The following is a 27,599-nucleotide window of genomic DNA, read 5'->3' as shown; positions in this document are numbered from 1 at the left end:
AGACACACTGCTCTCTCTGACATTCCAGAAGAAGAGATTGCCTCAGCTCATGAGAAGTACTGTAGGTGGTGAGGGTGCACAGCTGTGTACCCCAAAACAGCTCTCACTAGAAGGCAGACTGCTTTCTCTTTGTGATGGGAAATTTATTCCTGTTGTTAGAACCAAAAGAGGAACCTCCTCCATTACACACATCCACTGCAGCTGAACTGCCATAGGGAGAAGCAATGGTTAAGCAGCAGTACAAAAGCTGCAATAAAAAATGAAAAATTTAGCCACAGTACTGCTGTTTAATATGCCAGTCCCTTCTATAAAGCAAACACTTTCAAGTTAAGTACAAATTCTTCCAAGCTGCTTTTAAATATCACACATACTATTTACATATTTACCTTAGTTCATCCCCTAAAGGTAGAAAATAAAATTCTCTTGTGCTTTTCACGGCATATCTGTGTTACACTATCATGTAGTTTTCCTTTGCTAATTACTCAATTTTGATACGGGACTACAAAATAAACTTTTGGAGCACTTGTTATTAGAATAACCAAATAGTTTTAATAAAAATTGATGATGCCATTAAAAAGGCAGAAGATAAAAAAAATTAAAGCTCCTTATTAATGTATTACTAAAATCTGCAATATTCCACCAAGTTTACATAGTCACAGCAACATTGCACTGTTAAGAGGACAGTACATTTGTCACAATCTGTTTATTGTCCACATACATTATTTATTAGCCAGTTATCTACAAGTATTATTTACCACAGGCAAACTAAATACTGTGCTTTCAAGAAACCTGCATAGAAATGATTGGATGTTTCTTTTATTTTGGACATATTTACAAAAAGAATTTCTATGTGTGTCAGCAATAAATAATCCCAATATTCAAAATGTCAGTGCTCATGCACACACTGACAAGATGGCTGCATGCTTTAAAAATAATTTTTACAGTACAGTCTCCTTCATAGCCCTCTCTCTAATAGTAGCAGAAAGTGCATTGTCTTCCATATTCTTTTTCCTTTTCTTCTGTTTTCATTTAGTCTTGCTTCTGAGGGATACAGCCTTCCATCTCAACAACTTCTGGCCAGCCTTCATACTTGTTTGTGTCCTTGTTATTCTTTATATGCTATAAATGGAAAATATCAATCTGCTGTTAATGTGAAGTCATTTATCCTTTTGCTTTAACTCATACCTTTAAGACATATACTCATTTTCAGGCCATGGACAAAGAAAAAACATTATTAACTTCCATGCTTTGAAGTATTCACCATTTAAAGTAACTTGCCCAGACAAGTGTATGGTAAAAAGTTAAGCCACACAGGGAAAACATTTTTAAATTTTATTATAGATGTTTGCTTAGGAAGAGAGAAGGAAGGAAATGACCAACTGAATTAAAGCATGAACCACTAGGTAAAAATAAACAAGAATACTAAATTTACAAGGCAATGAAAACAAATAGTGAGATTTCAAAGAACATTTTATTTGTCCACCAAAAAACCATCTACAGTCAGGTAAGACATTATTGCCTCCAAGAGTCTGCCACTGTTTCTGCACTTAGTTTCCCCTTCCTTACAAAGTTGGCAGAAGAAAACACATCCTTACTCTGCTAGTACAAAGCTACTTCTACCAGTGATTAAAGGCAACACTGACACATGCTGAATTGTAACAGCTAAAGTATGGGAATATATTCTATTTCACAAATTTTGTGATGGCAGCAATTTGAGAGAAGAGCAAAGAACAGCTGGGAACACCAACACCTTAACTACCCACTTATCTCTTGGAAGTTCACCATTCTTAGTGCATCTAAAATAGAATAAAACTTGGGCAGCAAGCTTTGAATTCTTCAGGTTAATTTGATTCACTAAAAAGATGAATTATCTAGTTACTGGAATAGTAAGATCTACATCATATATTTTTTTTCTTATTTATGAGTCACCAAAGAATCTTTTTTTTGTATGTTTAAAAGGAGGAAAAGGAAAATACCTGAAAATAAGACTATGTGCAAGTACTGCAATAGATATCCACCTTGAACAAATGCATGGCACTTATAAAACATGCTATGCCTCTATTAATGCCAGCTGTTAAATTCCAGAATGTTAAACAATCACATACCTGTTCAAATGGACTTTTAGTCTTAATTCCTTTCCCACCACAGAAGACCCAGTTGTCCCTGAAGCCAAGGTTAGTGATGGATGTGCTTCCTAATTCAGCGATCAGTCTCCGTGCTTCCTCGTTAAGCCTTGAACAAACCAGAGAAGTTTGTGAACCAGAGTATGTGAATAAAATACATGCCCTTAGAGCTTTCATTGTTCAGCGCACCAGTCTGCTTTGATCCTATTTAATATACTTTAAGTCAGTCAATATTGGGCAAGATCTATCTCAGAATCAGGTAAGGCTGGTTCTGGAATCACCTGATGCAAAGAGCGCTGCTCTTCCATACTATAATCTCAAGGAACCAGGATGTAAACCTAGCACTACACCAACAAAAGCCAAGAGCTCTCTCCTGTGAGAATTTGTACATCTCAAGTTCTGTTAGCAGTTCTCCAAGCAACTAAAAAAGTCAGCCCTTAAAGTAAACATTGTTTGCAGGCTCAAGCTGAAGTCTAGATGAAGTAAAAGCTATTTTAGATTACAAAAATGAAATGAGTATCTGAAATAAGTTCTCATCTGCTTGGGGCAGTTAATTCAAAATTCAGAATGCTGCCTCCAGCATGGCTCAGTGCCTGTAAACCCAAGTAGGATAATTTTAGTATCTAAAGGAAAACAGTTCTGTAGGATAGGATATCATTCCAAACTCTCTAAATAGCACCTCTCGATTTCTTCCTTTAACTTACTAAATGTGCCTGATTACTAAACAAGACACAAAACTTCTGATTACTTCTACCTATTGAGATATGGCTGTATGACTCACTTTAGTCAAAATTATGAAAATTATTAAATACTGTGCAGGTTATTTGCCCAACCTACACGCCAACTTTCTCAAGCATTAGGGCAGCTTGATTCTTCACAATTTTGTTTCCAAGAACTGGCATTAATATTTACTATCAACTGCCAGCTGGTAGTTGTAGTATTGTCAGAAAGCAGTAGATCCTGTCTGTCAGCAAGACAAGGCCAAACACAACTTCTTGTTTAGCTGTATTCTATCTGCCAACAAACTTTCAAAATCATCAGCTGTAAATGCTTACTGAAGCAAAACTAACCCTTCTTATTATCTAAAATATCAAAGAAGAAAGGGAAGAAGGCAAAATGTAAAGTAACAAAACAAATGAACAGAACAACAGAGAGAAGGTCCAACCTTGGCTAATACCCCAGTAAATGACTTTCTCCTTTCCTAAAAGCAGTGAATGTAAACACACTGGACCATTTACTGTAAAGATTGCACACTGCAAAGTCAGAACTTAGGGAAGCTGCTTCTATATCAAAAATACAGACAAGTTGTAGACAACAAATTGAACCAAACAAGGACAAAAAATGTACAGACTACATTAACAAAAAAGTTAATTATTAGTAAAACAACAGAGAAAAGGGAAAGAAGTTTCCATTTTCACTGTGAAAAGCAATCCTTTGGATAGGATGACTTAAGTGAGGAGTAGATTATAGTACATATTCAACAGTAAATTTTAGTATCTATTGAAACTGACCCAAGTTGTGAAAGTTGGAAGACAATGTTTCAGGAGACCTAAATCCTCTTAGGCTACACCTATATTAATAAATTGAATAGCTTTAGGGTGAAACAGTAAAACAGTCAGGGCAAAAAAATACAAGGCTCACATTAGTAACTTCTGTGACTTTAAATGTAAGGATACAGGCAAGGCTTGTTGGGAAAGGTCTCTGCCATCCTGTAACCACCAAACTCTGCCTTGGAGTTGATCTGAAGAAAGTGCTTTCAACCAAAGTATGTTCTCATAATGATGTTCCTATGCCTGGACCTATCTGAATTTGCTAGCCTAAGACAGAATGAGCCATCAGCAATAGAAAAATCAGCACACCTATATCTGCTTAGTTTGAGTTTGATTTCTGTTGTGCCCAAACCACATCTGCATTATATAACTAATAAACAGTTTCAAATCTGTCATCTTGGAAGGACAAAATCTTATTAAAAGTGGTTGTGTGATAATACATTTTTTCAGTATAAAACAGCATATAAAAGTTTAAGCAACATTTGCTGTTTAAAATCAATTACATACTTGGTTGCACCATCATCATATGTTGCCATTAACACAATTGTTCCATCCTGGATGGTCTTCAGAAATTCAATAAGTGGTGTCACATCTGAAGAGAGAACATAAAACTGTTTAATAATAATCAACAATTACAAATTTAAACATCTGCAATGTCTTTCTGCAAAGACATTACTTTTAAGAATATTTGTAAAAATAATATATATAATATCTATATATAGAATATATATAAAATTTGTAAATATATCCTTATAAAAAGATGCAGACTGAGAGAAAGCTAAAATGCATCCGAGAACTCTTATTTTATAGAAAGAGTTTAATCCTTATTGTGTAAAGACATAACCACTAATGAGAACTACCTTGGGGAACAAGTCCGTTTGATTAACCACACCCTTCCCTCCCACCTCAACTACTTATGTTTCTTTAAAGTTGCACTCTCCTCACAACTACAAAGGTAGAGGTGAAGCACTCCCTTAACTATCACCTTATATCACACTGCAAATGGAGTCTGGACAAGAAGGAAGAAAAAAAGCACATTTGTTGTTTCTCTCTGACCAGTGTAATTGCACCTACCTCCTCCCCACATGTCAAAGAACTTAGTATCTAATAACTCTCCTGTTTTACCTGAAGGAAAAGAGAAAAAGAAACATTTGATGCCATCAAATATAGCCAAAATTATTTTTCAGATAACATGCCCGACTCCTCTTATGCTCTTTCAGATAAAGTGCTGCAAAAGACACTGGATAAATGAATTATGGTAGCATCTCTTTTATGGAAACAGTGCAGCGGTTTGTGAAAAAGTGCAGGGAAAGATAAAAGGAAAAAAGTGAGATGATCCATGGAAGTGATGGATACCAGGCTGGTTAGAGCTTTAAGCAACCTGGTCTAGTGCAAGGTGTCCCTGCCCATGGCAGGGGGTTAGAACTGGGTGATCTTAAAGGTCCCTTCAAGCACACACCATTCTATGATTCTGGCAAAATTCTGGTTTTGCTTCAAGTGGAATCTAAAATAAATTGAAATACCCACAGGCTCTAAAACCATCAGAGAATATTCAGTTAATATATCTGCCTTTTTTTAAAGCTGGTTTTACAAAAATAGACAGTATAGCTATAGGCTGCCTTTTGTACCATATGGAAAGTTACAAGGATTAAAATTAGACTCCATGTTTTGCTATAGACGTACTACTGTAAGTAGATTTAAACATCCAGAATAAATAGAAAAAAGCAGACAATATAGTATATCTCATTACCTTTTCTTATTATGCTGTCTACAAAGGAGTATTTGATGGAAGGTGGAGTTTTTTTTAATATATACATTCATTTAAAGTTTAGAAGACAGAGAGAAAGACTGGAGCTATAAAATACAAACACAGGTATTTTGGTTTTGAATAGATTGAGACAATTCAGGAAAGCAACATAGGATTAGGAAGTATTGTTCAAGTTATGCTTTAGATGGTGTAAATCTGAGTGCAATGTGCAAATAAAAGGAATTTATATTGCAGTGAAATGACAAAGTGCTATCTCAGTGCTACAAGGAATCGTTTCCTACACATTAAAGACAGATGTACCAGTGCTGACATTCAGTCCAGCTTTCAAGGTAACAGAGTTAAACTTGTTTGGTTTTAATGAAAATTACAAACCCAAAACACAATTACTTAACAGGATGCATTTATGGACAAAGTCCATAGACCAAATATACTGATTCAAGTGAGGAAATAATGAACTGGTCTTTGTGTGTAGTAACAAAACTGATAAAGATGCTAAAGAAGTTTCACTGGAAACAGAGCAACAGAAGAATGCATTCTACAGTATAATTAGTGGTGGCAATACACAAGGTCAAAAGAAGTAGCATGCATCTCATGTCTTTTTCTATGTTTTCATTAGGAATTTACATGATGTATCAAAAAGACAGTCACCACAACACTCCACATTACTATTTTTACAATCCATTTTTAGAAACAAAAATGCACAGAGTTTTTCAGCTTTGTAACAACAAGGTGTCAGTGCCAATATCTGACATTATCTCTGTACAAATAAGCTGAGTACTTCCTTTTCTCCTTGGTGCTTGCCTTTCACCATGCCATAGTATTTCACCTTAAATTTCAGAAACAATTTGAAAATGAAGACAATCTGCCCACTTAAAATGTCACTTACCATTGACCAAGGCCATATTTATTCCTCTGCCAACATTATTTTTTACTCCACTCATTAAACTGCAACAAAATAAATACTTTTAATCGAGCAATCTTCTGATGTGAAATATTTCCGTTTTTTAAACAGGATCAAATTCTAAGAGAGACATAGTTTAAAGACCACGTGTTCATGAGTACTTAAATGAAGCAAAATCTCCTTGAACTAATCTGTGTTCTTAAAGCACCACTGAATTAAGAATAATACATCAAATACCCCCAGCTGTATTGATTTTATTTGATTGCTTAATCATGGTTTCAAAGTACATCTGTATATTAAAAGTGCCACAAAAATAGTGATGTTTCTGTAGTTGTATTATTAATGTTTTAAAAAATAACCAAATATTAATTTGTGGAGCTCATCACAGGCACATAACCAACATTTTAAGTTTGGTTTTTTTTTTTGCAAGCACACAATGAACAAAAATGAGTTAATGAGTTTAAAAGCTAACAAATAATGAAAACTCATTCCTGCTGTCCTGTCTGGGAAGTATGAAGAACACAAAGTAATCAGAAAAAGAAAAGCCTTTTTGCAACTGTGAGTTCACAGAATATCCCTAAAAAAAAAGCTACTCAAGAGGAAATGAGTTTTTTTCAGAGCTCTGATATATTACTGTATACCCTTGAGACAGCTTGTGCATCATCACAAACACAAGAGGCTGCAATGCAACAGCTTCTCACAGGAGGGCAGCCCTTCATTAGTTTTAGAATTCTTCCATGAATTTAGTCTGCAAATTGAGAGCTTTTGAAAGAGAAATAAAACCTCTTATGAGCAATGCAGGAGATCATCTAAAATCAATCAAATTTCCTGCAGACACTTAGACAGACATGACCAGTTGGCCTCTGAAGGAATTCAGAAAGATGTTTGCCAAGGAAAGCTGGACTTTAGAATCCAATGGCTGTGTATTGAAGTGCCCACTTAGAGGACTTTTTCCAGCAACTACTTTTTTTTCATCACTTTCTTCAGAAAAAGATCTAGCAGAGGATTTTTCTTTTTTTGGACAGAAATAGAAAAACCTCTTCTTGTTTAAACAGTCAGCAAGACATTAAAACAAAAAACAAAGAGTCAAAATCCCAAACAAAACAACCCTACAATCCTGAAATTAAAATATTACTTGCTTTCCCACATCTTTTAATCATTGAATCAGCTTAAGTGTTCACAGATATTAAGCTCCCTATATTAAGCAACCAGAATGAGACAGTAGGATGTTTTGTAACACCAGCAGAAATACCAGGCTGAGATTAGATCAGCCTGCCCAAGGTCACCCAGCAAGTCACCAGTAAGAGTGGAAAGGGAAGGAGCAGCCTGGGAGAGTGGAACGGGAAGGAGCAGCCTGTAGCCCGTGGGTGCCCAGGTGAGCCCCTGCAGCTCCCCAGCTACCCTGGATGCTCTGCTGCAAACCGACTCACACCAGCCAGCAAGCTGCAGCTAAGCCAGCCTTACACAGGAATGCTAGTTCATGCTAAAACAGTCTTCTCTTAAGATCACTAGAGACTAGCCTTACAGTTACTTTGGGGAGTAAAGTGATTTTTTTTTAATACATGTATTATCCTAGTTACTCTATTATGTGGGGTTCTGCTGTTCACAGAAGCTGCCATTGGCTCTAGAATTCATTAGCACCAGCTGCTGTATGTGCTATCTGTACTAATATAGTGTTAGCTGAGAAACAGCTAAACTGGAGTAGCAAATGGAAAGCAAAAGTGTTAAGTGTGACTGATATTTACAAAAATCTCCTTCCAACACCACTAACATTATGTCTCTTCTGACATGCCACCTGCAAAATCAAGTGGATTAGATTATGTTATAGGAAGCTGCACACTTGGGTTGTTCCTGATCATTATCACCCAAAGAGGAAAAACACAGTCTAAAAATAAATATTAATATTCCCATTACGGGGGTTTACTGAAAAGTACTCAGTTAAATACTTTATGCACAGTATTACTGATAATACTGTGTCAAAAACATTATTAAAAAGAGGACTTAAAACCAAACTTTGTCTCAAGCAGTTGTTATTCTCATTTCACAAATGGATGAAGTTTATTAACTTTAGCTACCATCAGCACAGTTAAATAACTATCAATCGTTAAAATACTATTTTTCATTTTTGAAGACAACCTTAGAAGAAAAGTAGAAAATATGTTCTGACGTTGGTACTGAGGAAATATAGTTTAAAAGATTACTTGCAAAAGACAATACAATTATTCACTGAATTGCTATCAGAAGCACCAGGACAAGTTCCTTAGAGACAAGTGTGCATCTGACTTGACAAAGTCTAACCCTTAAGTCTATAAACCTGAAACAAAGTGCAAGCTACCTTGCATGTTTTAAAACAACATACACTTCTGCATTTACTGCAGAGCATTAAGTGTGCTTCATCAGAGATAAGGTTATAATGCAATGTGACCTTTTCATGTCACAAACTTTGACATGTGTTGGTTTGCATACTGTTTGCAAAAAAACCCTAATTTAAACTGCTGATTTGTGTGCAAGTGATCTAAGTATTTGAAAGAGACACTCAGAAACAACAGGGAAAAATACTTACACATTATCCTCTACACAAATTTTAGGTCCAACTACATTTGCTGCTCCACTTGACATTTTGAATGCAAAATGCTTTTCAGGACAAGCTTTGGAGATCCCACACTTGTATCTTGGAGGTTTTGTAGCTTTCAAAAGGAAATAAACCAAGATTTTAGAGAACACCACAGGAAGGCCAACAGACAAATACATTCTGAAGGAACTCAAGGAAGAGAGCAAACACAAACACTATCACATCTGTAGTTACAGAGCAGTTTAAAATAATCTAAGTTCCTGAAGCACCTAATTATTCCAACTTCTTGTTGTCACCCTGCCGCTTGCTCTGGCACCATCATCAAAAGCCACAAGCCAAAACTACAAAACAGACTTTACAAGAATTTTAGGAAAATCAGGAGAAGAGGAAAATTAGTTTCTGATTGCATTTGAAGAGTAATTTAGACTTTCTGAGCTATGAAAATTCATCAGTCTTTCTGTTATTAGCAAAAGCAAGGCACAGCAGTAATACATGCCTATGAATACTCACAGCGTGCAGCTGCATCCAACGCTGATCTAGCTAAAATGAGAAAAGGAAGTTTCACAAGATGTTACTATTAAAGTGTCATCTGCTATATCATATCCTATATATGTAATGTATTTCTGTGCCTCTATAAAAACAGGCTGGTTGAAATGAATTATCAAATCCACCTGAATATTATGCTGCAATAAGAAACAACTTTTATGCATTAGCAGAATGAAAGTGATTAGGAATTTCATTCAGAAGCACCACTTTCATTTATGGCTCTTAGAAGGTTGTGGAGTCAAAAACCCAGAGATCCAAAACCTCTGAGAATTCATGGAGCTCAGGGGCTGAAGTGAAATCAATTCCTTCCTTACAACTTCACTGGGATGGGGCTGCTTTCACTTAACTGGAAGCCTGCAGTTCAGGTGTATTTCAGGTATATTCCCAGACATTCAGGACTCCCTTTCCTGAGATATGAAGAGACACGAGTGCCCCCACCACACACACATCTGAATGACACCTCTGTCTCAACAATGATTACTAGAGATGTCTCTGCTGACTGCTTCAGATGGCAGCTCATGCTGCAGTAATGCAGAGTTAAAGAACACAAACTCCACCCATGTATCAAACATTGTTTAGGGTTTTTTTTGGTAATAAAAAACACCTTGAAAGAAAATTCTGGTTCAAAATAGACCCTGAAATTTGAGACATCTCAACTGCTAATCTTTATCTGCATAGCACATCTGAAATGTTTTGATTACAGCACATTCAACTTAACACAGCAGCATACCTACACAAGAGAAAAAAAAAACCAAACAAATTCTAAATCTCTTCAGCAGTAGTAAGGCAGAGCACCGATTTCCAGAAACATGATTCAAGCCACCTAATTTATTACTCTTGACAAAGAATGCATTTCCAGTAAACAAAACAAAAAGCAGGTAAAATTCTGTATCCTTGGCAGTCAAAAGAATCAAAATTATTATTTCATACAGAAAATAATTCAATACACATGTTATATGTAAAAAAATAAGCACACATACTAAAGATAAACTCAATTATTAAATTGAAGAGCCCAGGCAAAACTAACATGATATTCTTGATAAAGGCTCAAGTAAATATTAATAAATGTCCAGAGAAAACCAAGTCATCACTTACCAAACATGTGTCCTAAGTTTGCATCCATTTTTATTTCAAACACTTGAGATATGACATAAAACGTCAATAAAAATATTGCTATGACTACTACCAACTTTGCAGCACCTGTTAAGAAACAGAAAATGTTTCAAAAAATTACCTGCAAGTGGTAACACTAGTTTACCAAAATTAGCAACATGAGGAATGTGTATCAGATTCCACTCTGGGGAACTCGGAAACAGGATGATCATTTGTGGACCTACTAAACAGGATGGCTATTATGGAGGGATATTATAATGTAGGAATGTAGGATGTAACTGCACCAATCCATCAGGTTATGCAATGCACTCTGGTTTGAACTTTCTCTACCTTCACGCTTTCTCTGACACTTTAGTACACCAACTCAGCTCAGCAGCCAGGAGAAACCAGACTTCCATGAAAATCCAGCTTCACCAAATGAACTAAGATGATCTACCTGGCTGTTGTCTGAAGGCCAAATTCCCACCTTCCCCATTCCACTTGCATGTTCTTAGCCATAGTGCCTGTTCTTCACTGTTCACAAATACTGTGTTTCCCCCTGCTCTCAAATGGAGCTACCTCTGTTTTAATAAATGGTCTGGACTGAGTGATTAGGGATCTGTTTATGTACTGCAGCTGGGCTACTATGGTCAGTCAGCTCTGAGTGTGACATTAAAAAAACCCAACCAACCAAAAAAAAAAAAAAAAAAAACAAAAAACCAAAACAAGAAACAACAAAAACCCCCCAAACCACCAGCCAACCAGACACAAATATTCTCATTTACTTTTCAAGAAATGTACATTAATGACCTTCAGAAAGCAAGTCTGATGACTCAAAGCCTATTTTAAAATAAGTAAGAAAAAGCAGTACCTCTCCTGTCTCCCTTTTAAGATACTGAAATAGGCAGTTCTAGGTTTTACAGGGCTAAGTTCTTGCAGTGCTGATTGGCCAAACTACTTCCTGGGAGGAGAGCTGTAAGCACACAACCACAGCAGCTTACATCTGAAATGGAAATGTGATACAGCCACAAACCTCACCATTTTTAGCATAATTTGCAGTACATTTTTACAGAATACTCCACTCTTAACTGACTGTAAAATACTGACTAAAAACACTGACTGAGAGTACCAGGCAGGTGAGGAGGCATCTGACCAACATCCTGCCTTCCTATCCACCACAGTATATCAAACTGGTTGGAAGAATCAACTTTAAAGCATGCTTCTTTTTCTCAGATTGCCAGCCAAATCCTCTAGAAAAAAACAAACTTATATACTCCTGCAGATCTCAGACTGCTGCTGTGACAGGCCGCTCAGAAAATCTTAAAATAGACAGATTACTCAGCCTTGAGAAGGATGAGAGATGCTAATCAATCCTCCCAAAAGGCTGAAAAAAGATAAGTGGATAGAAAAAGAAAAGCAAGATGAAGAAACATACAAGGGTTTTTTGCTTGTAGTTTGGTCTTTTTGTGTGCGAGCATGCACATTATCATGTGCATACACATTATGATGTAAGAAAACACAGGTGCAAACCTAGCTTAAAAATATTATGCTGGAACTCCAAAGATCACTGCACTTGAAAGGAAGGAAACCCTGTGCAAGTACAGGAGAAACATATGAGCTGATCATTTGTTAAGAAATGGGGTAAAGGTTTTCCAAGCAACACTGCTGAAAGTCACAAGATGGTACCAGATTTTGGAATGTGTGATCTAGCAAGTGGCATTTGGAGAGCATGTTTAGTATATATCATGTGAGATGAAGAAGAACTCAGTCTGAGGACCAACCATCCCCCCTACCCTATATTCTGAGTTTTTCAACTGAACAGCAAGTGCTCCCTTCAAAGGAACAGTAAGAAATCTCATAGAAGGTTCCTTAAGCATTTGAACCAAAATTGGCATGTTTGATACAGGTGAAACATCCTGTTGGAACTGCCATATCTACTTTGCAGTTTCAGCAAAAAAAAATAGCTGAATGGAAGGGAAAAAAAAAAAAAAGCCTTAAACTTGTGTGGAAAGTAATTTTCCAGATGAATGAGGTACCCAAAAATTGGAGCATTTTTCAGTTCTTTATCAGATTCACTTTAGCAGACTGCTTCCAGTTATACATATTGTGGTTAATAAAGCAAAATTAAGAGTAGTGAAAAGAATTGTATGCATTAACAAGATCATGGAAAAGGTGCCATTTTCTTCCAGTAGAGGCAACGGTTTCTCCTTCTGCAAAATAACACTAACTACTGATAAAAGTGCAATGCACCAGAAACTCAGATTTATTCCACTGCTACACAGGCTATTCTACTGTGACAAAATGTCAATAAATGTTTTGTTTTAATTTTATATTAGCAAATGTCTTATTTTTACAACCACTATCCCTTCTGTCAAGTAGAATGAGTTTCTTAAAGCCTGTACTACAGTAACTTAACTCTATGAAAAGGCTCTTAAGAGTTTTCAAACTCCCAGCAACCTTTCAGAAAGTTTCAGACACTTAAAAACAGCACATAACAATTTTAGGGAGGTGGGGAAGTGGCTTAAGACAACCATTTGCCATTTCCTTATTTCTTCATCATCTCACAGAAACAGCAGCCAAAATATGTCAAATGACGGCAGCTTAAGCAGTCACTGCAGATCAGCTACAGCATTTTAACAAAGTGATTGCTCTCCCACCATCCCAGTGCCAAAGTGAGACACCAATAAAGTAGAATAGCAATGCCTGTTATGCCAGCCAAGTGAAGTGTCCCCTGACAAAGTTTGATGAGGATACCAAACTGAGTGGAAGGAGGCATGTCCAAGTGGAGAGCCAACCTGCAGGAGCACCTGGGTAAGCTGGAAGAATGGGCTAACACTACCAGAGAAGTAAAGGCAAGGACAAGTGTAAAGTCTTCTACCACAGAAATCATAATCCAGGAGAAAAGAACAGACTGGAATCTACCCAGCTGGGGAGCAGATCTGTGGAAAAGGACTAGGGGATTCTGGTGGACAACCAACTCAATACAAATGGAGGGTGCTGGCAAAGAAGCAAACAGGATGCTGGGCTGCATCAACGAGTGCATCACCAGCAGACAGAAATAAAGTAATTATTCCTCTCTGCACAGCACTTGTCAGGCCACACTTGTTACATTCCCTTCAGTGTTGGACCCTGCTATTAAAAAAAAGAAAAAAGACAAAGACATGGACAATCTAGAGACAGTCCAACACAAAAATAATCAAAGGACTGGGAAGCCTGCTAGATGAAAAAAGGCTGAGACTGCTGGGTATGTTCAGCCTTGAGAAAAGACTTACAGGAGAACTTAGTACCATGTTCCAGTATCTCAAAGGCAGCTACAAAGAAGATGGAGGGAGACTCCCTTTTTGCAAGGAGTTGCATGGAAAACAAGAGGGATAGTGGGTACAAGTTATTGTGGGGAAGATTCCAGTTAGACACAGAAAATTTGTCACAATGTGAACAATCAGCCATTGGAATAATCTCCCCAGGAACAGGTGGACTCTCCAACACTGGCCATTTTAAAATCTGGCTGTACAGTGCTGGGCTAGGGCTCAAATTAGAGGAAGTTATAGCGGTATGAAAATTATAGGGTAAAATGCAGCCGCTACTTCCTGGATGGAATGCTGTGAGTATGCTCAAAACCTATCCCACACCAATTCCATACATACACAACCTGCAACCTCAAGCACGTGCTAACAGGTGAAGCAGAGTAGAAACACCTTGTCAGCCCCTGTTGAAATCAGATGGTACTTGGTAGCTGATAAACCTGCACAGCACCTGTCAGCCAAGGGAGATAGGAGAAGTATCTTTCTGCTAAACCAGCAACTGTGGTGAAATCACTCTGAGGTTCTTTGTAACTTAATTGTAGTATTAACTCCCAACATCATCCCAAAGTTACCTGCCTTCAATGTATGACCACCCCTCATTGACCATGAGCTCTGTATCTTCATTGATTATATCTCTAACAGGGAAGCAAGAGAATTTTACACCAATAAGTAACAAAAGTATGCATTACCAGAGTCACTCAAGATCCACCCAAATGAAAAGGAAGTCCATTGAAGGGTCCCCACAACAGGACGCAGATTAGTCAGGCACAAGGGTCTCAGCTTTCCTGGTGTGCTGACAGACTAATCAAACACTAAAGGTTTGAGGAAATTGCCACTTTTCACATGACAGCTGTCTTGTCTAGATCCTGCTTCTGACAAGAAATGTCAGACCAGACGTTTCTTGAGATCCCTTTTAACCTGGTATTCTATGACTCTAAAACCTTACTGTCACAACATGTTAATGTTGTCCACAGCAGTTGTTTCATAAATGACCAAAGTCTGATTTTACAGAGCATACTTACCTGCTATTCTCATGTTTAGTGTTCAGCAAGCTAATGACACTATTGCATTAAAGCAGCAGCCACCTATGGGAAACAAAAAATAAAAACTAAAAACCACTTCATTGTAATTACAGCAAAAAAGCACTTTTGTGATGAGCACAAAACCCCATAGATTTTCTAGACAATATAATTAATGACGATTGTTCTGAATACTTATTTCTTAACACTCATAGTTAGGGGAAGATTTAAGATAGATTTCTGATGTCTTGATTTCATTTGTCTCTCCACAAAACAAGTGTTCTGAAAAAACACTAATTTCATTTAATCCCCTATAAATTCAGTTTAACTTTCAGTCCTTCAATTTGTGACCTAAGTACTTATCAGAGCTTTATCTAAGCAGTCTTCAGTTTCTTAAAGCTATGTGGTAAAAGTCAACAACTCCACCTGCACTCCTTCAAAACCCTACCTGCTTCTGGGTGCAAGTGTCTATTTGGCAAACAGCATAGCAAACTGTGCTTTGAAGAGAAAAGATTTAAGCATTTTGGTCTCTAGGATACTACAAAAACTGCATTCAATGGAATTGAAAGAAGGTCAACACTTTAATCTCTGCATTACAGAAATGTAACAACACATTTGTCACTCATAGGTACAGCCAGAGGAATAACATTATGGTCAACGATGACAGAAGCACCAACCCTAGTACTCCAATTATTTCAGAACAAACTGAAAACCACTCTAAGCAAACAGTGCCTAAGCATCCACAAGCTTCTTGAGAAGAGCATGTCACCACACAGAGTCAAAGTGGGCCACAAACTCCAGAGGCTCTGAACAAAAGCTCCCACCTCCTCATCCTGCACTGCAGGGTCCGGAGGCCGTACCAAATCTGCCCTCTACCCGCAGAGCCAGAGCTGCCCCTGGCCCTGCTGCAGGCTCAGGCTCAGCCCTGGTGGGCCCATGCTGCACTGAGCCTGGACATCCAGCTCGACTGCCAACAAGATCCCTGAATCGGGGAACCAGCTACACTAAGGCCACGTGTGCAAACATGCAATCAGCTCTCACTCTAATCCAAGCAGCTGTCCCAGACTCCCATCACAAAAGCTGTAGCATCCCTAACCCTCTGCAGTCCTATGCCATGACTTTGAAAAACATCAAAAACATTCTCTTAGAAATTATAAGAAAAAATTGCTGTTATTAGAAATACAAATTATTTGATGACAAGCACCAAAACACCCACATAGTTCTTGTGGTCTACACTAGGGAGAAAAAATTGGTATTCTGCAGAAAACCTTTTGCCTTCTCTTATTTCAGTATCTTCAGTGATTTGTGTCTTTGCCAAAGACTCAGTCATTTTGCTCTATCCCTTAAAGTTTACAATAAAATGGTCAGGAGAGAAATAAGCAGGAAAAATCCATGCAAATACAGAAATATTTATTTCCGTTCTATTAGAATTTCAAAATACTTATCACCTAAATTTAAAAGCAGACACATGTTTTTGAGTGCTAACGTGGTACTGTAAAGGAAATCTCACAGCATATTATAGACCATAATATATCCATTTAGCTGTAGCCACACATATATCCTCATATAATATCTTCCTTCAGTGAAAGCTAGTATTTATCTGTCTTGTAAAAAGGGAAAAAAGAATCTGTCGGGGCAGAAAAACTCATTTCATTTCAAAGTCTGTGAACAGAATTATTTTAGGCTTCTTCTTCCAGACACCCAGAAATATATCAATGTTACAATAAACACTGCCTGTACTTTGAACAGCTACAAGCTTGTTTTAAGTCTGCACTGAAAAAAAGAAGTTTCTTTCTTTGTTTTACTCTGAACAAAAACACATCATGAATTCAAAGCATGAAAACAAGAATATGAACAAAACCAGAAAGAAGAGTCTAAGTGAAACAATCACATGCTCACACTGACTGCTTTTATCCCAATATCCCCTTTGACCTGCTCAGGGATCATTATTTGTTGCAATCAACAAATAAGAACATGCATTATTTAAGTGTGGAATGCGTTTTGATTTAGAAAAAGGAAAAATGAGTATGCTATGCCTCGACCTGAAAGGAATTTCAAAAACGTAGGGATTCTTTTCCTAAATTACAGCATACTGAAAAATCATGAGGTTTGATTTACCAAATAATATAGTGCTACAGTACAGACAAGAGTTGCACAGCACCTTCCAACAGCAGGAAAATAATTTATGGACATCAAGTCCTTTCCTACACTTATTATCTTGATTGCTTTTTTGAAGTATTTCAAGACAGAATAGGAATAAAACATAAGCTGTGAACCCTTATAAATGCTTAGGGACCATTACTCCACATGTTCAGTATCAGACATTACAACAAACTGGAGAACTGATTAGAAAATTTGTCTGGAACTTTTAATAGTGCAAATTTTAGGATCATTTAAAAACAAAGAACACAGGATCACAACTGAGCTTGAGCAAGCTCAGATGCACAAAAGCAGTACCAACAACATTCCTTTGATTGCTTTAGAAATGGGCCAAAATAACCCAAACACTATTTTTCTCTTCTTTGATGTAACATTCCATCAAGTAGAGGCAGGAGAATTAGAACCTAAGTATCTTCCTGACTTATGAGTGCCAAGTAATACAGATAATCATTTATTCCTACACCACTCTCTGTCAGGCAGTACCAAAAGGCTCCCCTGTACCACTGATTAGAGCCTGAGGCAGGATGTGCAGCCCACAGCAGGGCTGACAGGCAGAGTCCTCACAGAGATGCAAGGGCCAAGGAAAACACCACAAAACAGGCAACAGACAACATCGACATCTTCAAGTTGCAATGTACAATGGCTGGGTTTGGGAAGCATTATGTGATTTAAATATGGATTTTCTTTTCCTTCAGACTTTTCTTAGCACAGAACTAAGGCAGTTTTTCAATCAAGGTCTACGGCTTGGATAGCAGAAAGAAAACAAAAATTCTCTTGTGCAGCAATGCCTCAAAATGAAAAGTTATCCACAAAAGAACCTGAACAGGAGAAGACAAGAAATTAGAGGTTATAAATCCTTCTTGAGTGCTGGCCATGCCATTGTCCAGTTCCCTGCATGAAGTTGCACATCCATCCATGCAGAAAAAAATTATTTATTCTGGATACAAACTACTCAGGAGAGGATATATGGAAAGACAGCTCTGAGCTGAGGTTACTGGTTGCTTTTTTTCTGCATCCCTGTGTATCATAACCCCCAAGACAGTCTAAAATGCTCTCCATAGGGCATAGAAAACAGTAGCTTACAATTAAAAAAAAAAGGAAGAGAAAAAGAAAGGGCTTTCCCTCACTCTGCTCCACTTGTGTGCTATGACATACTCAACAAAAACACAAAAAAAAAAATTATAGATAACTCCACAGAGCTACTGCATGTGTTTTTGTTCATACCAAAACTAGTTTCAGTAAGTAGACCAGCAGATGCTTGCTTTTAAAAGTAACCTGTGTCTCTTGAGGGAATCCTGCTAAGTCCTTCCTGAAGGAAACTTATAACCACTTTGTTTAGGAAAATTACAAGCCTACAATCCTTCCAAGCAAATTATCATCAAATTTTGTTAGATGTTATAAAGTTTCTAATGCACCAAGACTGAGTCCTTTATGCATTCATGTGTCAGACAGAGTGGTCATCATCCAAGTTTCTCTCCTAGATTCACTGTGCAAGAGGAAACGGCATTGAGATAATGGACAAATTAACAGTTCCTATTAATCCTGCCTCATTGACACAACACTGAATGAAATGCAGATTTCAGTCCCAACTGAATGCAATTCAATTTGGTTTATTCTTTGTCAGGCTTTTCTCAACTCTTGTCCAGAGATGGTGCCATGGGACACACTTCAGTGGGGCAGGAGAACAGCCTCTGCCCTACTTACCGTGCAGAAAGCTGTGGCCACTTGCCACAAACTTTGGTGTAAAGGGGGTTTCAATTACAATTGTAATTAATGTTTTGAAGGATGATAATGAAACATGTAGATCAGTCTATTTAATTCCCAGGATAATAGTATTTCCATTAGCAACCTGGTAAAATGAGTGGATTATGCTTACAAAATGAGCACACAAAAACAAACAAAGATGAGAGGCAAGAATTTAGAAGGTCAAGATAACTTTGAATTCTGACTGTAGCTGATTAGGAAGAGGTCTCAAAATCAACAATGATATTTAATAAAGCAGAAAGTAAAATACTCCAAAATTGACATCAAGTGCAGCAAAATAAGCAGCAGCAATGGAGAAAGAGATTATAGCAGCTCTCTAATATTGGGGTCAACAATGTCGTACTGCCACAAAAGTGTAACTGTTCATTGTGAACTGCACTGATAGCACTGCTGTGTATGGAACAAAAAGCAATTACTCTGCTCTGCCTAAATAAACAAAAAATACCCTGCTCTATGTGCTATCTTGACTTTTAACTGGGACCCATGTGCAGTTTTTTTCTAAGTCTATCTCAATGTATAATTCCCAAATGGAAGAATCTAGATAAGAATTACATGACCTAAATAAACCAACTAAGGGATAAAAGAATCAAATCTGCTCTGCAAGGAACTGTAAAAAAGAGAAGTCAGGATCTGACATCTTTATCTCTTATCTTCAAGTTGTAATTCTAAATTTTTACAGAAATAAATGTATATATTTTTAAAACACTTATATTTATAGCAAATCTAAAATTAATATTAAAGACATTATTACTTTAAATATTTATTTTTATAATTAAAAAAAAAAAGCTAAGAATAACTGTTCTCAGTACTCCCTGGCTGCTGCTTACCTATTTGTAGTTGTAATATAAAGAAAAAACAACCTCACAGTTACAAGGATAAATACAAAATTTAAAAGGAGGCTGTAAATCATCATAAAAAGTCTAGAAACAGAGACAATTTTTCTTAACACAGATACAAGTCTACAAGCTGTGAGCTAATATCTCCTTCAATATTAAGCCAGCATTTCTATACTATTACATGCAAATCTGTACTCAGGTTATATAATATTAAATGTGTGGCAGCCTGAAATGCTTTGCCTTCAGTTCAGGGTGAAATTGTTCTCTCAGATCAGGACTTAAGTGTTTGTACACTTTCTAGCTAGGTCAAATAATGGTATACCTGGTTTTGTACGTATCTGCTATTTGTTAATATGAGTAGCATACACTGTACTGCAGTTAAACAAGTATTCAAAATTACTTAGCACCAAAAAAAAAACCAAAGAAACCAAAACTCAAAAAAAATCCCCTTCCCAAAAAAAAGCAACAACAAAAAAAAATCACTTGAGCTTTTATTTTATTTCCAAGAAACTTCAGCAGATTAGGACATTGTCTTTTGTTGGTGGTTTTGGCTTTTTTTTAGCACAAACTGCATTCCTCAATGATTAGCACGTACATTTTATTCCTGACAGAGAACAGCAAAAAATCCTTCAAACAAACAAACAAACAAACAAAAAAAATAAGCTTTTCATAACTGGTAAAATATAATCAATGAAACAACAGTGTGTTTAATCCAGCCTCTGTTGATAAGATATTTCAGTGTGTTATGTTCAAGCAGTTCAGAGCAGTGGTTTGTTTAACTCAATATTACACAGTGAATTAGATATGTCAAGGACAGCATTAGCTATTCTTATGTGACTTCTGGTTTTAAACCAGTGGTTCTGCCAACCTGGATTATATGCCATGGAAAAAAGAGCTGAGACACTCAAAATCATTTAAGACTATTTTATTTAAATGCAGGATGCATTTTCTTACCCAGACAATTGCTTACTTTTCTGCTAGGCTAGGAATAGTTTTTCCAATATGTTTACAAAATTAATTTAATTTGAGATTAGTGAAGGACACACATAGAAAATAATTACATATTTTAAAAAGTAAATAGTATAACTCAATTTTATTGTAAAGTCATGCACCATTTGTGTTTTCTGGAAATACAGGCTATGACCCCAGTGGCTGCTCCCTACAGGCAGCACTCCTACATCCATACAAATTCTCTGAGGTTCTGGCAGAACTCCACACAGGGAAAGGGCTTGTCCACACAGAAAAATTTAGAGACTCAGGAATACGTATTTTATTTTTCCTTTGTAACAAATGGTACCATGAAGTAAAATTATCAATCTCTTATAAAAATTAGACTTCTTATAAGAATCATGTTCTTCCATATACATATCAAGATTTATCTTGGTAATCTAGGCAACGGAATCACACCCAAAGTGTTTGCTTGTAAATACAAGATTTTATTTTACTTCTATCAAAATAAATCTACAACAAATGAATGTAGATACATGTAGGAAATTAAACCCAAGCTTATGCCAAAATTATAAATAGATACTCCAGCTACTGTTGCATGTCCTGTGTCGCGACTACCACTTTGTGGTTTCACTTTTAGCAAAGGAAATACACATGAGAAGCAGCATTGTGCTGGAGTGTTTTGAAACTTAACATGCAAAAAAATCTTTCCCAAAAGACATGTCAAATCACTGTCCCTACAAGCTTTTTGCTAGTGGCATCAAGCTAGTACTTTCACCTTAGGCAACACAGAAACTAGACAGTCTCAAACACTGAAAAATTCTTCTGAATCCCGAGAAGCTGAGATAAAAGTACTAAGGCATTCATTCTTCCCACAGAGAATGAAACTTAACCCACATTCCTTCTGCACTTAAAACAACAAACCCAAACCAATCCAAGAAAAAAAAAGGCAACATAATCAATGAACAACAAAAAAATTTGAGCCTTTTAAGCACTCAATCCATACTTTGAAGACTCTTTCAATTATTACAAAAATTTACTGATCCATATAGTTAAGAATGTGATTTACAGTCCCTAAAACCCATACTATTTATATGTGATGAAGTAAATACCATTGCTGCTGACATATCTATTGAAGAGAATCTTAGCTCTGTGTTTCATGGGGTTGGATAATATCACATATGGAAGTTCAGATAGATAAAGTCATCAAGGACAGACTGCTGAACTTCATTCACCAACTTACTTCTCCACTTCATCCCAGCAAAGTACATGCTGATCTCACGAGGAAACTGGGGGAAGGTGACAGTGACAGCCACTGTCCACAGCATTGTTGGTGTCTCTAGTTCCTCTTGTTCTAAGGGACACTGGAATGCATGCTCCATTGTGGAGCCCCTTCTCATTGACTCACCTCCCATGTGAGGTAGTATTTGGGTAGGTTCTGGCCTTTGCAGGATTAAAAGAGCATGTCAGTGGCTAAGCAGAGCACTCAGTGGAGAAAGCCCTGCATACCAGCTCTGGGAAGAAGGGCAGCAGCAGGCTCCACACACCATGCTATGCCTACAGGACACTGCTATGGGATCACACTGCATGAAATGCCATGAGACTGCTGCTGGTGCCTGAGAAGCTCCATGTGCATGAGGCACCCAGAACCAAAGTGCTCCTGTGGTGCAGGCAGGTCACTGCTCCTGGTCCATAACAGCACTGACAGGCCGTCATTTGTGAGTGATGGGGTGAAACATACTTGAAAATGGAGAGGAACTCAGTCAGTGACATGATTCTTAACAGCTCTAGAGTGACTCACCTCTTCCTACTGAAGACACACAAAACAGCCCCAAAACCTGTAGTTTCTAGGTTTCTGAGAAACTAAGATACACAACCGACATTCTGGCTAGGTACAATCTTACAGCAGCCACTATCAAAACCATAAGCTATATCTGTGAGGAATAATTTCAAGGAAAAAAAAAAAAAACCCAGGGACAATGTGTTCTTTTTATGTATTATATATTTGCATAATTTGTACACTTAACATTTACTTAACAACTGGCATTTATCTGCTAACTAAAATCCAACACAGACATTTTCTATCCCTTGAGATGCTATAATCTAAGCATCATCATGAGTGGGGAAATCTAAAATTATGCTGCATAGCAATTCACTGTATGTCATTATCTATGCAGAAATTTACCACATTAGGCACATATAAACTCCTTTGAGGAATGGCATCCCTCAGTGACAGAAAGGTGCTTATTACAGTGACCTTACCACTGAGATTATGCACAGCTGACACAAAGATGCTGATATGAAACCACTGCACACTCTAACAACTCCTGATGGAATCCCCTCTGGATCATGCTCTTTTGAGAAATTATCTGTTACAGGAACTCCTTTAATAAACCTCTGCCTGAATCAACCCAAATGCAGTTCCAGAACCATTCACATGTTACCAATACTCAGCTGACCAGCAGCACACAAGCAGGCGTGGCAGTTCCATCAACCACCTCTCCCAGAAAGCGAAGGCTGATCCAAAGCAGAATTAAGTGCCAGGGTCAGCAGCTTTCTAGCAGCAGCAAAACTAGCAAACACCAGCTTAAACATTTGTGAAATGATGACTCACCTAACTGATGATACCAAAACAGATCAAAAAAAAAAATAAAATAAAAACCTTCGCTACGAGGAGATGGTTACCTTCTCCTCAGACAAAAGACAGCTGAGGACTGGGTGGGACAAGGGAAGGAAACAAGCCAGTAACTCTTATGAATAGAGGGGAGACTGTAATGAATTTCAATGTTAAAACTTTAACTGGACGGTCATAAGAACTAGCATGTATTTGCACAGGTAAACATATTGTGCAACTTTCTGCCACTAATACTGACTCAACAGCAACATCAAATGCAGGGCAAAGTTTACTCCAGCAGCTCCCTCTGTCCTGATAGTCTTGCAGAGGTTCTCCTCAATTCCACATTCTCTTGGCACTGAGGATATGAGAGGCTAAGGCTGGAAAATGCTATGGTGCAGCTCAGTCTGCAGATTAGGATACAAACTATTTTTGTATTATAAAAATACATGTATATGAAGAGCAAAAATAGCTGAACAATTCCAAAAGAGTAACTATTGTTCACGTGACAACTTCAGTGTGATTGAATTTCAGGAACCTTGGGTGAAATACCGTTTAATAATAGTTATCCACCACTTATTATAAACATCAATGAACTACTGAAGAAGGATAAAATTTTTAAATTTGTGGATAACACTGAGACACAAGCAGATGGAAACAAATTACAGGGTGGGATCAGAGTTACAAATTACCCAGAAAAAAATTCAGTTATTTAACAAAAAAATTCCTAAGGCCCTCTCAGGATGCATATACACTTAACTAAAGTATGTGGAGGCTGTGCGGCAGGGGCACCTATTTATAGGTTACAGATGCTTAATCTAAGAAATACTAGGAAATGAGATTTCAAGCTGCAATACCAGTTCAAAGTTACTTCCTCATTACCCCTCTCTACTGTATACTCATGCCACAAGACCTCAGGCATATATAGTATTAGGAAGCATGAAAATTGATAAGACAGGTGAACTCACCTGCCAAGCTGCTCCAGCTCACATGATTTTGCTCACTAAGGAAACTAAATGTAGTAAAAGAGAATATAACTTTAATAATAGATTAGAGGACAACTTTCAAGACTGTTTAGAGGCAAAGTGCAGCAGCATTGGGCTGCTAGTTTTGTTCACCCATGCCATGATCTCACTGCAAGACTATCAGATTTCTGACACTCATGCAAATTACATTTTTTCTGAGAATTTATGTACAATCTTGGTTTTAGAACAACATGAGGCTTTTAAGATAGATCCTCCTAAACTGCAAAACAATTACAATAATTCCAATAATGTTGACAGCAAAACAATTGTCACAGGCCTAATACAGCTGGCCACTGGCAGGTCAAACATGGAGGTTTACACTAATTATGTCTCAAGTCCTACACAGACTCAGCAAATTTTAGTGAAAACCCAGAACCAAACACACATATGATTTATGTAATGACTCATGGACATACTGATTAGCAATATAACTCGAAAGACCTGCAGCCATTACACTCAAATGTCAATTCTCTGACTTCACTGGAACAACAAGTTTAAAAACCAGAACCTAAGTTCTATTTGAATAACAAATACTCTTTGATCAATTTAAATATTTAAGAGCAAGTTGTCTGTGTCTGCTGTGGAATCATTTTATGGACACCTAATCTTCAGGCTGCAATATAATTCGCAAGCAGACAGTTATTTTGGCACAGCATCAATAAATCTTATGATTTTATTGAAAAAATTAAAAATCTGTTTCCTGCATGTTAGTATTTCCTCCCAAACCCTGAAAGACAAACATTCAGGAATTCACTTTTTAAATATTAATTTTCCAAAGCTCCACTAAAATTTTAGGCTGTGTACATCATCCCTCCCTTCTATAAGCACTAATAGTTCTCAGTTGTAGTCAGTGGCCCAGTGTCCAAGGGACTAGAGCAGTGTGCCTCTGAGGTTGGTATTGGGATGGTGATTGGACACTGACACAGGTTTGTCAGAGAGCTGGCAGGTAATCCATCCTTGGAAACGCTCAAGGCCAGGTCTGGATGGGGCTTTAAGCAACCTGGTCTAGGGGAAGGTGCCCTGCCCACGGCAGGGGGCTGGAAATATTTTGTCTTTAAGGCGCCTTCTAACCCAAACCATGTTAGGTAGAACATACATATCCTGAAGCACTCGGACTGCGCTTAGAGAGGCTGGGCAGGACCTCGTGGTTCCATGAAACAACGATCATTATCTATTTACTCCGATTATTATCTATTTACTCCGCACTCTCACTGGGTGAAGTGGTCAGGGCTTTTGCAGAGCGATGGAAGCGCCGGCCTGAAACCAACAGGTGCTTCCTCCGTGCTGCAGGGATTAGATGCTATTACATGACAATAGCAAACCATTAGCTTGCGAAGAGCCTACCTGCAGGCTTAAAGCGAGTCACAAAACTCGTTCTGCCTCACAAACAACTATGTAAATCAACGGTTCAAAAAGATTTCTTCATACTTAAAAGAAACCCTAAGGGAAAATATGTGCTAATGAAGATATTCATACCTCGAGAAGTTTCGAAAGATTTTAAGAAGAGAAAACAATTGACAGTCATTAGGCAGCTATTTCTGGTGCGGGTCTGTGGTTTGATACTTTTTCTAAATAACTCTCCAATTAGTATTAAATAAATATTTTGTAAAAGAGAGGAGCAGTCAGCGGCGTTCATCAGCAAAGAGCTACCACGGGCTCCAAGTATGTGCGGCATAACAGGCCACGTGGAATATTAAAATACCTGGTATATGCAAAAGATTTCACCCAAGTCTGGAGTTATTAAGTTGTGATTTAACCTCTTTAAATGTGAGAAAATGAGAAAATAAACTAATCAGGTGAGTTACGTAGCCCCTCAGTGGTTCAGCCAAACACGTGACTTAACATATGGTAGTATTTATCTAAGAGGAAAAAAAATATAATTTCTATATGTTATCCTACATCAGCAACTCAGAGGCCAGTAACCAAAGGCACACAGGCTGCTTCGACAAGTATCCCTCTGCAAACACCACATCGAACTTCCTTAGGAATTCAGAGCTGCTCTCTGTAACGATGCATTTTAACTAAGCAAGAGCTGAGCCCTACAACTCATGGACCAGCAGCGTCCGCGGCCCCGTACTCCACAGAGGGAGCCAAGGGACCACCACCAGCACCGAGCAGCAGCACCACCGCGTTTCCACCGAGCTCACTTTGTGCCGGCAGGAAGGGGCTGCCACGCTGCCAGCGTTTCCCTCATTTCCCTGGACCGGGCCGTCCTGCCGACCCGACCGCCGCCGCCTCCTCCTCCCTTCACGGCCCCCGCCGGCAGCGCTCTCCTCCCGCCCCACGGCCGCCCCCCGCCCGGCCCTGACCCCCTCGCCGGGCTGGGACGGCGGAGGACGGGACGGAGCCCCCGGCCTGCGCCTCGCCCGGCTCTGACCCGCGGCCCCGGCCCACCTCACCCTGCCGGGGCGGGAGGGGATGGGGGAAGGGCCGGGCGGCCCGGGGAAGGGGCTCCTCGGGGAAAGCCAGCAGCGGAGGCAGGGGCGGGCAGCCGGCAGCCGCCCCGCGCAGAGGAGAACGATGCGCGCCCAGGCGGCGGGACACGGGCAGGGGCCGCCCCCGCGCAGCCCCGCGGAGAACGCGAGCACCTACCGGGGCTGTGGGGCGCGGACGGGTCGCGCAGCGTCCCCTCGGCGGCCGCGCCGCGCAGGCTGCCCCGGCCCGAGCAGGAACCGAGCGGAGGCGCCGCCGCCGCTGCGCAGCCGGAGGAAGGCGCGGAGGGCGCACCCGCCCCCTGCCGGTGGCGGACCGGGCCCGCTCCGCCCCGCCCCGCACCCCGCCCGCCCCGGGCCGCGGGAGCTGCGCGGGGAGCCCGGGAGCGCCCCGCACACAGCGCCGCGGAGACAGCGCCCCGCGCTCCGCACACAGCCCGCCGCACACCGCGCCCCGCACACCGCGCCCCGAGCTCCGCACACAGCGCCCCGTGCACAGCGCCCCGCGCTCCGCACACAGCCCCCCGCACACGGCCCCCCGCACACAGCGCGCCTGGCGGGCCCCACAGCCAGCCTGGGAGCGACAAGGACAGCGAGATGTTTCTGCTTGTTTTCTTTAATATTTTACACACCTTTTCTTTTTTTTTTTTTTTTTTTTTTTTTTTTTACCCAAACACACCAGAACTTCTTTTCTGCTACCGAACAGAAATGGCATTTTCTGTTTTAAAATAAAGTCCAACATTTTCTTTCAAAAACACTGTGCTCAGCAGGACTGAGGCAATCCGCGTTATTGCAGAAGAAGAAAAGATAATCCCTGTCTCTTCTTTATCCTTTTTTTAACCTTTTTTTTTTTTTTGACACTGATTTTCGTCTAACCCCGCCATGAGCTGGGGTAGGTAGGGAGTTAGGGGTAGTTGGGGTGGGTAGGGATGCTATCAGGAAGAACA

At 39.0% G+C, this 27,599-nt stretch overlaps 1 protein-coding gene across 1 annotated transcript; it reads right to left on the bottom strand.

Annotated features, from left to right (window-relative positions):
* Nucleotides 1-672: 672 nt before the first annotated feature.
* Nucleotides 673-26,955, bottom strand: FAM3C (FAM3 metabolism regulating signaling molecule C). The gene is made up of 10 exons (XM_059471560.1): nucleotides 26,813-26,955; nucleotides 14,877-14,939; nucleotides 10,556-10,660; nucleotides 9,425-9,454; nucleotides 8,906-9,029; nucleotides 6,328-6,386; nucleotides 4,748-4,798; nucleotides 4,181-4,265; nucleotides 2,106-2,232; nucleotides 673-1,119 (listed from the first exon to the last, which is right to left on the bottom strand). Exons 2-10 carry the CDS (start codon nucleotides 14,887-14,889, stop codon nucleotides 1,030-1,032), a joined length of 684 nt encoding a protein of 227 aa, XP_059327543.1. The 5' UTR covers nucleotides 14,890-14,939; nucleotides 26,813-26,955; the 3' UTR covers nucleotides 673-1,029.
* Between the last annotated feature and the right edge of the window lie 644 nt (nucleotides 26,956-27,599).

The sequence above is a fragment of the Ammospiza nelsoni genome, chromosome 5 (genome assembly GCF_027579445.1).
Source record: "Ammospiza nelsoni isolate bAmmNel1 chromosome 5, bAmmNel1.pri, whole genome shotgun sequence".
In the NCBI taxonomy this organism is placed as follows: domain Eukaryota; kingdom Metazoa; phylum Chordata; class Aves; order Passeriformes; family Passerellidae; genus Ammospiza; species Ammospiza nelsoni.
The sequence above is the reverse complement of the archived record's forward strand: the minus strand, read 5'-3'. Positions and strand labels throughout refer to the sequence as shown.

Bases quoted from the DNA above. Each gene is read 5' to 3' on its own strand.
- FAM3C (XM_059471560.1), bottom strand. The intron at 9,030-9,424 runs GTGAGTATTCAT...TCCTTTTGAAAG, and splicing joins GTTGGATGCAGCTGCACGCT to CTACAAAACCTCCAAGATAC. The intron at 1,120-2,105 runs GTATGTGATTGT...TTCCATTTATAG, and splicing joins CTAAAAGTCCATTTGAACAG to CATATAAAGAATAACAAGGA.